Raw genomic sequence first — 15,228 nt, 5'->3', positions numbered from 1 at the left:
TAATAAATGCATGTTTACACGTAAGAAAGATTAATACTTCTTCAGTGAGACAAGATCTGTTTAGTGTACGGAAACCGGACTTCAAGCAGCATTTGTTTAATGGTCTGTCTTGTCTGTTTTTACATAATTGGCATCTACTGCCAAAAAGGTTTTGAACTTGGTAGACAGATAGATTCTCAGGGAGGCAGTGGGAAATAATGCAAAGTTGTCCTTGTAATCCTGTTGTTTACGGCTAACTCTTTTGAGTGCAGCCGCTATGGAGATGACTGCAACCATGAGACTACAAAATAGCTGAACTGTTCTAATGCTCAGTGCCCTGAGAAGATTTGATCTCCCTGATTCCTAGAAGAGTCTTATACCATAGTCTCCTGTATAGACATAGGAACTGGCCCTGCTTATTTCTCAGGAATGTTTGCAACTATTCTTTAGAAGATAATTTCTTTTCTTTTTTTTTCCCCCCTCTCCATATTTCTGCTATGGCTAACTAGAAATTTGGTCTCTTAAGACCTTAAAGTATAGCATCATCATAGATGTTAACATTATACACTGCTCTGGAAATAGCTGTAAATGAAATGAAGGTATTTCTGTAAAATTGCACTTCTGTTCTTTTTACAATGTATTTTTGACCATCCTTTTTGTTCTAAATACAAAAATTTGTTACCTACTCACTGACGAAGCATTGGATACTTGAGGCTATTTACAGCAGTAAAGTGCCAAACAAATTCTTTGCTGTTGTAGTTTCTTGACAATGTAGGTAGAGAATGAATGTTGACTGGCATGTTTATCTTTGAGCCAAAAAAGGAAGAAAGCTACAAATACAAAACTTTTTTGAGCATTGCTACTTGAAGTGAAAAAAAACAATTAATAAAAGGTATTGTCAGTAATGGAAAGGTAGTTAAAATTTTAGTTTGAATGAAAGAGCTCAAAATTATCTTACTTTGTACAAAGAAATTCCTTAGCATCTATACTTCCTTTTAAGGATTTACTTTATTTTGCTAAGCTGTTGATACCCCTGTAAAATACTCTTTTACGTATTTGAACATGCAGTAAAGATCTGTGTTTGTGTGCTCTGTGTACCCTCAATTATCACAGGAGGAAAACATGAGAAGAGAAATAGACACTATTAAAAATGAGCTGAATTCCTTTAAGGGAGTTCATAGACATCTTGAAGATCATCATCCTCCTCAGGGAAATCAGCATTCTGAGCAAGTGGAAAATCTGCAGGTAAGTGTCTCTAATAGCTGCAGTACTTTCCATTTCTTGTAAAAATATTACGGAATAAGACACATGATAGTTTGTCTGATCTGGCTGTCATGTCCACTGATCTTCCTTTGACACTGCTAAACCTAAAAATTTATTTGATATAATCAATGATCCAAGATCCCATTAAAACTTACTGTACCCAGAGAACATTCTCCTTTCAACCAGAGGGGCACTTATATCATAGAAACTTGAGATGTAACCTCATTAGCAAATCTATACATAATAGATAGCAGTTATCTTAAATAATCTATCTTTACTATATCCTATTTCACAAATGTATTTTGCATGGGTGTTTCTTAAGTCCACTTCTACTCAGAGGAACTAATTTCAGCCTCTTAACATGGGACAGATCAGAAGATTTGTTTAATCAACATATAGAATATCTAAGTTCTTCATTTTTAGTTTAAAAAAAAACCCCAACCTTTATTTCACTTAGCATCTTTAACAATCATCAAAGGCATAGCAAGCTCAACAAGTAATGAATGCAGGAGGCAAAAGATTGTTTTATGCAGTGGAGGTTGAACTAGAATTGAGCTTGCATTGCTGGATGAACCAAATCCACGTTCAACTCTATATTCAGAGCACATATGGGAAGTGGTTAAGCACATCAAGATGGTCTTTCGGAGCAAAAGGAAGAGCGAAGAGCATGTAGCCCTGCAGCTATGTGTTACCCCTTACTTAAACTGGATTGCAAATTTATATTCCAGTCTTTTATAAGATTGAGAAAATGGGAAGAGTCATAAGCCATAAGAAAAACTTTCCTTGCATATTGAGTGTATTCTGTTGTTCAGTTGAGTGTTGGTTACATACTTTTTTCCATTAGTTTTCACATCCAAATAATGAATTATCCTTCAAAGAAGGGAAAACTCATTTTGCATGTGTATGATTTTGCTTTCAGTGTTAGGAAAATAGGAATACATTAGGACTGTAAAGACAGATTATTTTTTTAGAACTAGTGTATGAATTGTGAGTAAAATTACAAGCCATAATAATATTTTAGAATTTGGAAGAACTTAAAATCAATTTCTGCACAATGCATGTATGTACATTTATAGCTCACAAACATACATATACACACATATATGAATATAGACACATACATATTTGCTGGTATGTGCTTAATAGTGCAATGGAAGTTAGCCTTGAAATGTTACCTCATCACACCAAAGCTGTACGAATTCTACAAGGTATAATGCAAGTTGTGTAACTTTTAAAAATCATTGTTTCTTTGAATGAAAAGGAAATATGAATTATGTTTAGGATGCAGAATCAATGCACACAATCAGTCATTCATGATGAACAGTAGTTGTGCTTACTAAGATAGCCCCATGTGTTTGAAAGTAGATAAGCTTAAAGCATATGCTCATAAATGCAGTCTGAGATGTCTTCTAAATATATATCTCACACTATCTTATGGCAAATTGCCATACTGCTTTGTGTTGTATGATCATAACATTTCAAAAGCTAGTCAAATCTCCAGTGGAACACAGCCAAGAAATTACAGGAGCTGCAGCAGATCATATTGATTATTCTAATTTCACCTTGTATCAGTAATGAGTCAGTGTCTAGTAAAACATAAACGGGTAAGAAGTTGGCTGTGATTTAGATCTTGACTATGGCTCCAAGTGTTGCAAGGAAATATGCGTATATTTATTTTTACACCTAGTGCAATCTGAAATCCCTGTGATTACTTGTGGGGCATGAAATTTAGAAGGTATGTAAACTTCTTCATGCTGATCACCTGTGGAATAGTACTTAAACAAAAGGCCTTTTTTAAAAGAAAGCTACAATGTCAGACCTCATTACAGACTCAAATTGCAGTTTAGTTTAACTTTACCATGCTCACATTTAGTTTAATATAAGTTGTAATACAGATGCGTACCATTAGAGAACTGAGCCATACCTAGCAATGGGTTGTTGTCATTTTTTTTTGTGTATATGTACAGGGAGATCTGGTTTTCAGAAGGTTTTGAATTTCATAGTATGAAATGTTCTGTTGAGGGAAAGGTCATCTTAGGTATATGTATGTTGCTTAGTTAGATTTTACTAAATCACAGGAAAAAGATTAAAATGCAGCTTTAATAGTTTTGATATATAGGCATTTTAGTTTATGCATCTTCGACCTATTTTTGAAAGGCTGAACAGCCATTTGAAGTTAATGGAAACTAGGTTTATTCAACCCATCTGAAAATCTGGAAAGGAATCATGTAACCTTTCTCCCTTTCTAAGAACACTTTATCATGTTTGTTTCAGACATGTTCAGCAGTTCAGCCCATACCAACAAATGTGGAAAGTTCCACTGTAGTAGCTGTTTTATACCTGTACAAGAGAGTAACATGTACACTTACATTGTATCGTTCGGTGTTTCTGTCTAAAGAAACAGCTCCTAGAAGCAGGAGATTATAAAAGAATTACAGCTTTCATGAAAGAAAAAGGAAATTTCTAGTATTTGTATTTGTAAAGAAAAGCTTGAAACTGTGATGCCAAGGCTGTATACAGCCAAGAAGCAAAATTAACTAATTACAAACTTAAAAACCAAAAAAGATGTAATATTTACAATTTCCAAATCAGAATGTCAGGGAAGATGATAATGAAACATGAAGAAAAGAGAAAGAAATTTCAATTGAAACTTCAAATTGAAGGTGGAGTATTTGGCAGAGGAAAACTATTTTTAGGACCCTCCTCCATTCACCATGACTCCTCCTTCCCCCAAACCAGCAAAGCTGGGAGCATCAGGATGTTTCTGTGACCTGTAGAAAATTATTTCCTGCAGATTTGTATTCTACATCACCTACTATGCCACCATTGCAATAATCCCATTTTTTTACCAGTGTTGTCTATGTGCCTCCCTCCATTTTGCAATACACTCTGTCCTCCCCACGCATCATCGGATGTGTGGGGAGCGCTTGTAACTCCCTCCCACATCCCAGTCTTCCTTTTGCAACACCTCCAGTCACCCAAGTATCTTCAGCTTTTTCTCACATCTTTTATGGACTAAGCAATACCCCTGCTCCCTCCCACATCTACCTACTTTTATATCTTGTCTTTAGGGCAAGAGCCAGCATGTGCTTCTGCCTTCAGCTGCCAAACAGCTGCTGATGATAAAGGATGCATCTTCTTTTCCTTTTTTTTTGGTGGGGTGTTATTAGGGTGCTTCTTCACTATTCAGCTCCTAGTTTTCACCAAACCTTATCGAACACGACTTTCAAAAATAAAGATAAATACAGCTGCAGTAGTAGACCAGTGACTTACATTTTAAGTAGACACAGCTTTCAGGCTTCCACTCTTGTTGAATTTGACTCAAATTCAGGTTCAAAAGCCATTGGGAGGGAACAAGGAACTGACTGACAAGAATTGCAAATTCATAAGCCTTATTTGCCTATGAAATGAAGTTAAAAATCCTAGGTGGTTTGTTAGAAAAAAATAGCGTTAATATGTGTGTGTATGTACATGTGTTCGAGTGTAAATAGCAATCATGCTGGTTTTATCTGCACGTAATTATTGAGCAAGTCACTGATTTAGTCAGCAGACAGAGGGAGTGGTCCAGTCAGCACATGTACAACACATATTCCTTCCTCTGAGAAATTCTGTCAATCTGCATAGCTTTTCTCTGTGGACTGTAATATGGCAGGATCTAATTTCTTTCCTATTCTTCTAGGGTATTAGTCTGCTTTTTTTCTCCATTTACATTAACTTTGTATACTTCAACTGAATGGTCTTTGTTTTCCATCAGAATTGTAAAAACAGTTTTAAAGCTAAGTCCTGAACTTTAAATCTAATCAGTGTCTGTAGTAAATTATTAAAATATGTATAATCTTTTGTTCCTTCTTATGCTAGAGTGGTCAAGAACACTCAAAAGACAGTGAAATACAGGCTATTCAGAAAGAAAATGAGTGTATGCAAACTATAAGAAAAGACGGTAATTTTGGACATGACAAAGAAACTGACGTAAAAAACACAACAGACTCCTCTTCAAGCATTGAGGAATTACAGATAGAACAAAGTAATAACATTACATGGATAATAGAGATAAGTAGTATTGTTGAAGAAAGGATAAATGTTTACAGATACAGTACATGATACGAGAATGCTTGAATCCTGATTTAAGTGGTTTTGTACTAACAACAGTAAAAATCCTTGGTAGTGTTAATCTGTCATAAACTCACAAAGCTCTGAATGAAAGCACAAGTACTCCCTGTGGCTGCCCTGAGACATTAAGTAGTATCCGTGTGCTGTAACCCCTCACACTGTTGCAATACTCTTTCTGCATGCCAGTTGAAGAAGTGAATAGGGGTTAGGAAGAACTATAATGTGTATAGAAGTGTTTGGAAACAAAACCAAGGACTTTCCCTTCCCCATGAAACAAGGAAAAAAGGTAGAGAGAGAGTGATTGCACTGCACAGGACAATGAAGATCTGTTCATGTGGATAATCGTAATACTTTTCTATACAAAGCACTTTGTACCTCCACTAAGTTTTTGAAGCCACCTAAAGGAAATGTACTTAGTCTCTAATGCTCGGTCTCTAAAATGTAGCAAAGATAAGTGAAAATTTAAAAGCTTATTAACTGCAAAGTGACTGCTTTAAAGGATCAATGCTCGCAGCCTTCTTTCAGAAAACACCTATCTGATATTGAAATGCTTGTTATTCCTCACTGGCCCACTACCATCAAGTCATAGCATGTTCCTTTTGGTATGAACATAGTCCCTTAAACAGTTTTTTTGGTTTTGTTTTCCATTTAGCTAAAAGTGCCACTGTCAAAAATAAAGACAAATACAGTTGCAGTAGTAACCAGTGGCTTAAACTTTATGTAGACACACAATGGTTGATTAAGTATGTGTTATAATTTCATAATGAAGACCCCTTTCAATAATAAGGCTGACAGATATCAGTTGGGAAATATTCCAACGATAAGCCATATCTAAAATCTACAGAATGTTAATATATTTTCTGTTTGAACAGTTTATAAATATTTTGCAAGTTACCATAATGCAATACTTATCTTCAGTAATGTTCTGATAGACTTGTGTTATGTAATGTAAGATAAGACAAATCAGTATTGATACTAATCTTGAGTCCATCTCTTTGGAAATTTTTAAGTGTAAAAATAAAGCATTGCTTAACCTCTGGATTATCTATCACTAACTAGAAAATACACTTACTCTAACAGATTTACAAGTTCTTGAAAACAGTTTTAAGGATGAAATTAATGTTGGTAGCCCTTATGAAGAAAAGCAAAGGGAGGCTCCTCCCAGGAATACCCTCTGCACAGATACTGATTTAATTACCCAAGGACAGACCTCAGAAATACATGTCACTGAGTACAAAGAAGCAGAAAATCGAGGAGCAACATGTAGAATGTTACTGGAGGAAAACACTGCAAATTTAGAACAAAAGCTAGCGGACAACACTGAGCCACTGGTGGCATGCCACACAAAAACAAGAAAGGTCTTTTTAGACAGTACTGACACTGTCAGTATCTTCAAGAAAAACACAAGTCAGGAGACCGACTTGAGCAAGCAAGAATTGTGCAATACTAGAGATGAATCAATTTGTACTAAGGCAGATAAAAAATCAAATACCATACATGACATCAAAAGTGTCCTTACACCTGAAGCACCCAAAACAGAGTCTGAAGCTGTTCTTTGCACTGAGAAGAATGCCGTGTGTGAGAGAAGTACAGATAATCATCAAGCTAAGGAATTAAGTTTTGATGTCCTATCTTATACTAAAGAAAATTCTCTAACAGAACACCAAAAATGTAGCTTGCTGGACAATGACAATTATGCAGACAATGGATTATATAAAACAGAAACAAACTTGCTAAATCTGAGTGGTCTACATAAACTTCCTTTTAAACAGACACACATAGATGCTGAAGACAGAAGTTACAATGACAATGCCAGAAACATAAACAGAAATGGTGCACTGAGGAGTACTGGTGTTCCAGCAAGTGATGCTCAAAATCTACCAACTGTTTATTGTGATAATGCAAGCGGTGATGATGCCACAAAAGAACACAGTGATAATACGTCTCTTTCAGGTACTTTCCATTTATGCCCCCCCAGAATAGAAAGAGGAATAAATGTGGATGACATGCACACTTTGAATGCTGAAGCCGTATCTCCAGTAAAGGCTGATGGTCTTGAAATAATTGCTCATAACAAAACCCCAACAGAGAGAACTAGTACAGATAAACTAATTCCATGTAAAAAAGTTAATGATGATATTCAGATACACTCTATCAAAAATGGACATTCCCTGGAGATTAATAATTCAACAAATAACAGATCGTTAAAAGAGAAAAAAGACTCACTGAATAGTACAGTTCCAGGAAGGAAGTTTACTGAGGGTCACCTGAAAGAATCATGCTCTTTACCCATGAGAACATCTGGAAATTTAGTAAACATAAGTGGAAGGTCATCCTTTGATCTTTCAACCTCAGATAAAAAAGCTGAGAAAACTCCAGTATACTTAAATTTTTTAGACCTCAGTTCTTGTTCAAGAGTAAATCAAATGAGAGGTCAGGCTACATGGACTTCAGCTTCCAAGGAACCTTCCCTTTTGAAAGAGAAACTACCACGTTTAGTGGAAATCACAAAGGTTATTTCAAAAACAGAGTGTCAAAATCTCAGTGAAAAAGTCAACAGAAAAGAAACAGGACTAGGTAAGAAAAATAAGCATTTATGTTTTGAAGCATGTACGACATATATTTAGAAAAATTAAAATGTGAAATCTCTGCATCTACGTTTAGTGTAGTATTAGAAAAATGTAAATCTTCTGACATTTTAGCTATGTGGCAAAAAAAAAGATGAGATTTCTCCATTAATTTATAGTATAAAAGCAACTAAACAGCTCTTGTTTGCTCAATTATCTGATTAAATAAACTTTTTCTCATATTTCCTTTTGTCAAAGAAAAGTAGTGCAATGACAAACTGAATTTTTATAGGCATTTCTAACCCTAATACAGAGCATACTCTATCAGGGCTCTGCATGTATCTGAAAAGCACTGAGCAGCTTTTGGATATTATTCAGTGCCCTTAATAAAAATTAGGGTAGTTTTTGAACCAGTAGATGCTGCTTTGAATTGGGCTTAGAGAAAGTTTACATTTTTATTTTATTGTACACCTTTAATTCAGATGGACACTTAAAACCATCTGAATGTTTTGAACGTGTGAAAGGAGAAGTTTATATTGTTTCAAGCTCTGGAAAACACACCTAGCTGTTAAGAGTGCTCAAGGAGCTTTTTCATCTCCTACTCTTAGCACTTGGTGATTATTTGCTCAGTGATACTTTGCATATGCAAAATAGTAAATGTGAACTTTATTCCATGTGTTTCTAAATCATTATAGAAATGTGGGGATTTATTTACAATCTAAAATGTGTTTTTTAGATTGGTTTTGCAATAAAATTGCTTCTAGATTACCCCTGTATTTATTCACTAAAAGTGCCATAATCTTTTACCAAAGTAATAAAAGTATCCCTTCTATTTTCACAGTAAACTGACTCCAATACGTTTACAGATGTTCCTTTACTTCAGTAACTGGACAGAGTAAAAGATAGTGGTGCCCTCCTTTCTCAAAATAAAGCTTGCATGTGGATTCTATTCTTAATGCATTCTTTAAGCTTAAAAAAGCAGATGATCTCAGTCTCTGGAAGAAATGAAAGCCCCTGCTTTTGTAAAAAAATGGAGCTTTGGGTGCTTAGATGTTTTTTCAAAAGAGCTAGATCCACAATATAGGGTGTTTGTGTCTATTTGAGGTTTTGTTCGTGTAGTGTTTCGAGCTTTGCCACTTTAACGTACAAAGAGCAGAATGGACTCCTGTCCCTTAGTTTTGTGGCCAGTGGCAGTGAGATAGAAAACCAGCAGTCTGGTTTCTTTATATTGTTCTGGTGTTATGTATTTAGGTTTATGGGTAATTTTGTTTCTGTAGTTGGTCTCTTACCTATATATATTTGTATACAGATGCACAATTTTGTGAAGTTCAGTTTCAGAATGGTCTTTGTCTCTAAAACAATAGTGGTGGTAGCAAGGTGGCAGAATCCTCATCTTGGATGGTACATTATTTCTTTTAATGATGTGAACTTTGACACTTGTTTCAAGACAATGAATGCATAGTTATGTGATGTCCTGCACGTATCTTTTGTATAAGAACAGACAGCACTATCTGAAGTTCTTCTATGTGTTCCTTCTCCTTTTCTTGTCAGAAACCTTTCTGTATGCAAAGTATCATAATTCCAAGTGACTCTGAGAGGTTCATCCAAAGGAGTTGGTAGGGATTTAAATGTCATTCTAGTTCCCCAAATGTGTTGCCTAGTGACCAGTACAGTCATCAGACCTCTTGAATTCTAGCAACACTTCACAGTGAGGATCTTGGTCTGGGTCCCAGATGTGCCCCTCTCTCTCTCTCATCATACTGCCTAATTTAGGTAGGTCCCTACTTCAGCTTGCTGACCTCTCTGAATCCTGCACCTCTATTGGAGACTAGAGAACCTTACTGTCAGGGCACCCAAGAGTTGGTTGTTGTGGTACTCAGTGCTGAAACTTCCAAGATTTATTGTGGTTGGTTTTTGGTTTGTTTTCAGATATTTTTCCAAATGGGAAACCTGGAGTAGAATCCATGGTGTCCCTCAATTTTTTTTTTTTTTTTTTTACTTACTGAAGTACAAACAGTTTAGCCGTATGGGAGACCTAGAGGCAAACAGCGCTGGTGAAAGAGTTTAGTAAGCCTGTCTGAGGGAATTCCTGTTACCACCTAACCACAATGCAATTTACTGCGTATACAACTCTGGTTCCCAGAGAGCAGCCACTCCACATCAGTAAATGGAGGAATGAACTGGGATAGGCAAGATCTTCCTGACGAACCCTTAAAAAAGAAAACAAACACAAACTCATAACCGTTTTCCTCTTCCTCCCAAGAGAAAATGACGGTATTCTTAATTAACTGTTACATAACCATGAGGTACCGCGTTTTTTCATAGCAAAACAAAGATTTTACTGTTGTAGCAGTGGTTGACAAGCATCTGCGTAGTGACAAAACAGCTACTGTTTGCATTACGAGTAATTGTGAAAGTATGTTTTGATCTTGCAAGGAACTTGATACTGGTTTCAACGGAGTCATCTAGCAGTGAATAAAGCTGCTGCAGGATTGGAGCCTTATACTCTGCTCTGATTAATCTACTTATTTGCCCTTTCTACCTTTAGTAGATAGCTTTAGCCTGATTTCCTGAAATATTACATATAGCCATTTACAAAAAGACTCCTTATTTAAAATGTTTTTTGTTTGCCTAAAAACCTTTGTATTTAGAATGTCTTTTTTATTACAAGTCATCTTGGAATATGATGTCAGGATGGCAGTAATTATGTATTTTATTATCATTATCAGAAGGTAAGTTTTAAAGTAATACTGTTTGAAAAAAATATATTCAGTTAGAATATTCAGAATACATACATTTTCTATTAATCACAATTTTGTCATTAACTTAATATGTGAAAATGATATAAAACATTTTTAATCAGAGTAGAAAAATACTTCATCTTTAGAGACAAAATAGATGCAGAAGTATGTGAAAGAAAAAAATGAAGAGGGAAAAGCCTACAACAGAGATTCAGTGATTTAAAACAAAAATATTTGATTTTTTAAGATCAGAGGTAAACCACAAGTTTAGTTACTTTACAATTAGTGCCGAGAGACTAAGTTGCAGTTGTTACCATTTCCTTTTTGTCAATCAGGTTCTACCAGTTTTAACAGAGCTGCCAACACTTTGAATACCTCTAGCATCCACCAAGACCCCCAGGGAGACGCTAGTGAAGAACGGAATGCTATAGCGAAGACTTTTTATGATTCTTCTTTTCCCACAGAACATGTAAGTCAATTAAAAATATTGCAGACCAGACCTCAGTGAGCTAATTCCACAGATATTTGTACAACTGTACGCATCTGGATACTTTAAGACTGAGTCAATCTTCAAAATAATATCAAAAGGGCAACAAGGCACCATTTTTCACAATTAACGTTGATAGAAAGCAGCAGGAAAAAGTCACAGCATATGAATCAAGCAGATGCTAACCAGTCTGTTTGGGAGGGGAGGAAGAGGGTAGTTCATTGTGTGCCCTAATAAAAATCATCACCTACAGTAAAAGTAGGAATTTAAAAAAAAAAAGAAAGAAAAAAAGTAGTATGTAAAAGTATAAAAACATTGCTTCCTTTATTACTTCATAGGAACGTGTTATTTAAAAGAATCTGTGAAAGACTAAAAATTCAGCTTATCTATGAATTAGAGCCTATCCGTTTATTCTATGCTGCAGTTATGTGATGCCATATTTAGAGTTATTATTTAGTAGGATGACATTACACAAGCGTGTAAAAGCAGAGAATTAAAAAGAAACTTATTGTTTCCCCACAAGGCAACTTCATTCAGGATGGCACTAGCAACAGCTCATACTGCATTTTTAGATCTATGTTAGACTGTGGAGCTTGAACAGCTGTAACTGCTGTATTAGGATTTGACCTAATGCTAAACATATTACTCAAAAGTGATACCATAACTCACAACTGCAGTTGACCTTCCTCTTTAGAAGAAATTCTAGAGGTATTTCTCAGGTAGTTATGGCTGTCATCTTTGGATGAGGTTTGAGACCAGGGTGTATAGTGTTTTCAAGTGACAATGCCATCTGACTTCAGCAGACTTAATCAGCTCTCAATGCCATTAGCAATCAAATTCTCTGAAATTCAGAAGTAAAGGATGATGTTTTAAATTACTCAACTTTCCTAACATGAATGTATTTGGGAATGACACTGAGGTGGATTTTTCACCATAGTGGTGGTATTTACTGTGTCTCCCTTCTTTTTCTCAGAGCTGGAGCCAGGAATTGAGTAAACTAAAATACCTAATCTACAGCTAACACAAAGCTGTATTTCATTATCTGATTGTGGTTATATCTACTTTGTCACCTCCAAACTAACACTCCTTATGTGCTGGCTAAGTAAAAGCTGAGATGGACAAGAACAGAGTGCCTTGCTTGTCTGACCTTAGATTATTTTTCAAATACCTAATCTATGAAATCTCAGCCTGGGATATTGCAGACCACTCCCCCCCATCTGTGTTGGTGTCATTCTAATACCTTCTGTCCTCAAATTTGTCATTTTTATGACCGATATGAAAAAGCTGTTGGGACATTAAAAACAGGCTCAGCAGCCTTTTTTGCTGCTCAGTTTATTTGTTTTGACTAACATGTATGATTATAACTATAGCAGACTTATACCTTCTACAATTTGGGTAATCTCCTTCAACCAAAGTACAGTACTCTAAAAAGAAATGCTACAGGTGCACTTAAAATTCTAGTAAAAATATGAAGAACTGTTTTAAACATTAGTCTGTACATGCCCGAGTACCAAGGTGAGGATGAATAAGCATCCTCAGCTCAGTTTAAACCCAAGTCCCTAACTGTGCAGTCATACTATTCAGCAATGAATGTTTTTTATGCATGTGTCCCAGAGGTTGCCATATGACTCAGTGCTGGCAGTAAGACACGTTTTACTTATAGTTTATTGTGAAAATGCTGAGGCCTTTTAGTTTGACAGCTGAGATTATTTTTTAAAGCTTTATTCTAAACCCACTGTCACAGAACTGTATTAAAATGCTATATATATTACCTAACTGCAATTATTTCTCCAAAGAGGTCTAAATGCTTTTGTCTTCAGTAAAATCCAAGTAACACAGCATGTCTTTATTTTCTTTATGTGGAAGACCTAAATGAAAAGTGTTTCTCTTGGATTATTAGTACAGGACAGCTGCAGCCCTATGTGCTACTCCACAGAGGTTTTGAATAAGGGCTTGCAATGAAGTATGATCTGTTTCTTTCTGAGGCCTTGGAAAACATCATGGGAGTATGTTATGTATATGGCTACTGGAATCAACAGGTTGAAAACTTTATTGCTTAAACGAAGAAGTTACTTCCTCACTGAAATGGAAATTACAGTCCTTATCAGCCTAAAGCATCAGTATCTTCAGCTGCATGGCAGTAATGTTGTTACAGATGCAACAGGCTAAGTGAACAATTTGCATGAAGTTTGTCATATTTCAAATTTCAAGCACTGGGGAAGTTTTAGCACAAAATTAATGTGCTAAAATAAAGGCAGGCCTGATGAATGACTTTGTGGCTTACAGTTGGTTGGGGCACAGTTGCCTAATATTAAAAAATAATTGAGCAGAGGGGGAAGGCCTCATCTTGCAATCCCTGTAAGAGAATTACCTTAGCATGCAACCAAAGTATTAGATGTCATGTTACAGATCCCCAAGAACCACTGTAACACTGGCTCCGTGTAACACGGCTTTGTTGTGCACCTGTGCTCAGGCACGTGGCTGGTGCTGCACGCTGGCCTCCCCCAGAGCCACACAATGTTGGATTACAAGTGGAAAACTCATCACTCAAGCAAAAAACTGTTCCCCTACTGTGTTGCCATATGTGTTTGATTTGACTAGATACTTCATATCTATCAAATAGTAACTAAATCTAGTCAAAGAACAAAAAGATCTTTCACACAAAAAACGAACCTATTACAGACCTTGCATTAGTTAATGATGTTTGCTTTCTAATCTACACAGCGAAGCAGAGAGGGAGTTAACACTATAAACCTCATGATTTTGGGTTTTGTTAATCAAATGCTTGCACAGCAATAGAAATGTCAATTGCAACATTAAACTGTTTAATTAAACTATTTATTTTGCTAATCTGCATTCTTGTACAAGGTTGTCTGTTTTTTTTAAAATCATACTCTTCAGTACTAAGTCTTATGTTCAGGTTTGGTTTATAAAAGTATATTTGTCATTATCAAGTTTTCTAAATTAAAGCTGAAGCAAGCACTTCAAATTAAATGTATTTTTTCAATTGACTATTTACACTTCCTTGCTTGCTTAATGCTCAGCAAAATGCAGCCATTTGAACCTTTGTACCTGAATTTCACTGGATTATTAACTGCTATGTTTGTATTCTGTCAGGTAAAAGAAGGATTTACTGCTTTACAGCACGAGCAGAAGTCTTCTCACGTGACTGTAACTCCAGCAAGAAGTGAAAGTGCACTTGGAGATGAGGACAGCTGTTCTACTCGTAACTCCACTATACAAAATCAAATAGAAGAAATTGAGAAAATCCTGAATTTGGAAAGACTTCATTCAGCAAGAAAAAGAAAATATGAAGAAGGCCAGTGAAGATCCGTGGCAGGAGATAAAACGCATGTCTTCTAAGCACAGATAAATCACTTACGTAAACCAGATTTGTAGAGGTATTGCTATAAAATATGGTACATACGCACTGTGTTTCATGTTTAATACAGCATATAGACCTTTTTTATGTTCAAAAATGGATACAATCCCTACTAATAATGTTAGTTCTCTGTTTCTCCAATCAAATCCAAGTTATTATGGATTTTGCCCAAAGTTAAAAAGTTCACAAGTTAATGTTTTAATATCCATTAAGTAAAATTAAACAATTCCTTAAGAGTACCCTTCTCCTGCTCCTCAGAAGTTTTGGCTGAAATACTTCAATTTGGTTTCTCTGTCAGACCACTCACTCAGTTTTCAAGCAAAATCAGCTGCAATTGTTCCAAAATACAATGGTTTCTACAAGCATTTACAACAAAACTTACAGAAGTTCTAAGTGTCAGAAGAAGAGGGAAATCTGCTTACCTTTACTGCCAAATTATTTAAATATACCTCTCTGTTGTAGTTGATTGTGTATCAATAAGGTCTCTTTCAACACTAAAGCATCAGGTATCATTTACACAGATAAGGCAGCAGACCTTGCTTCACAAAGCTTCACTTCTAACTGGTTTACATTTTTCCTCCCTTAGGGTATAAGGGAAATTTTCTCTGACTTTACAATTACTTTGCACTATCATTTGCCTGATCTTCTTCCCCACAGCTCTTGCAAAGAAAGATCCTCATATTGTAAACTTAAACAAGA

At 35.7% G+C, this 15,228-nt stretch overlaps 1 protein-coding gene across 1 annotated transcript in view; it reads left to right on the top strand.

The window, feature by feature from the left end:
* CCDC73 (coiled-coil domain containing 73) overlaps positions 1-14,540 on the top strand; it is a 55,844-nt gene extending 41,304 nt beyond the window's left edge. Inside the window, exons 13-18 of the mRNA XM_068399441.1 lie at positions 1,093-1,224; positions 3,517-3,564; positions 5,101-5,266; positions 6,433-7,929; positions 10,996-11,129; positions 14,265-14,540. Of these exons, the coding sequence (XP_068255542.1) occupies positions 1,093-1,224; positions 3,517-3,564; positions 5,101-5,266; positions 6,433-7,929; positions 10,996-11,129; positions 14,265-14,474 (2,187 nt within the window). The 3' untranslated portion in view covers positions 14,475-14,540. The remainder of the gene's footprint in view (positions 1-1,092; positions 1,225-3,516; positions 3,565-5,100; positions 5,267-6,432; positions 7,930-10,995; positions 11,130-14,264) is intronic.
* The last annotated feature ends 688 nt before the right edge of the window (positions 14,541-15,228 follow it).

This window comes from Nyctibius grandis, chromosome 4 (assembly GCF_013368605.1).
Source record: "Nyctibius grandis isolate bNycGra1 chromosome 4, bNycGra1.pri, whole genome shotgun sequence".
NCBI classification, from domain to species: Eukaryota; Metazoa; Chordata; class Aves; order Nyctibiiformes; family Nyctibiidae; genus Nyctibius; species Nyctibius grandis.
This window is presented reverse-complemented; position numbering and strand designations above follow the sequence as displayed.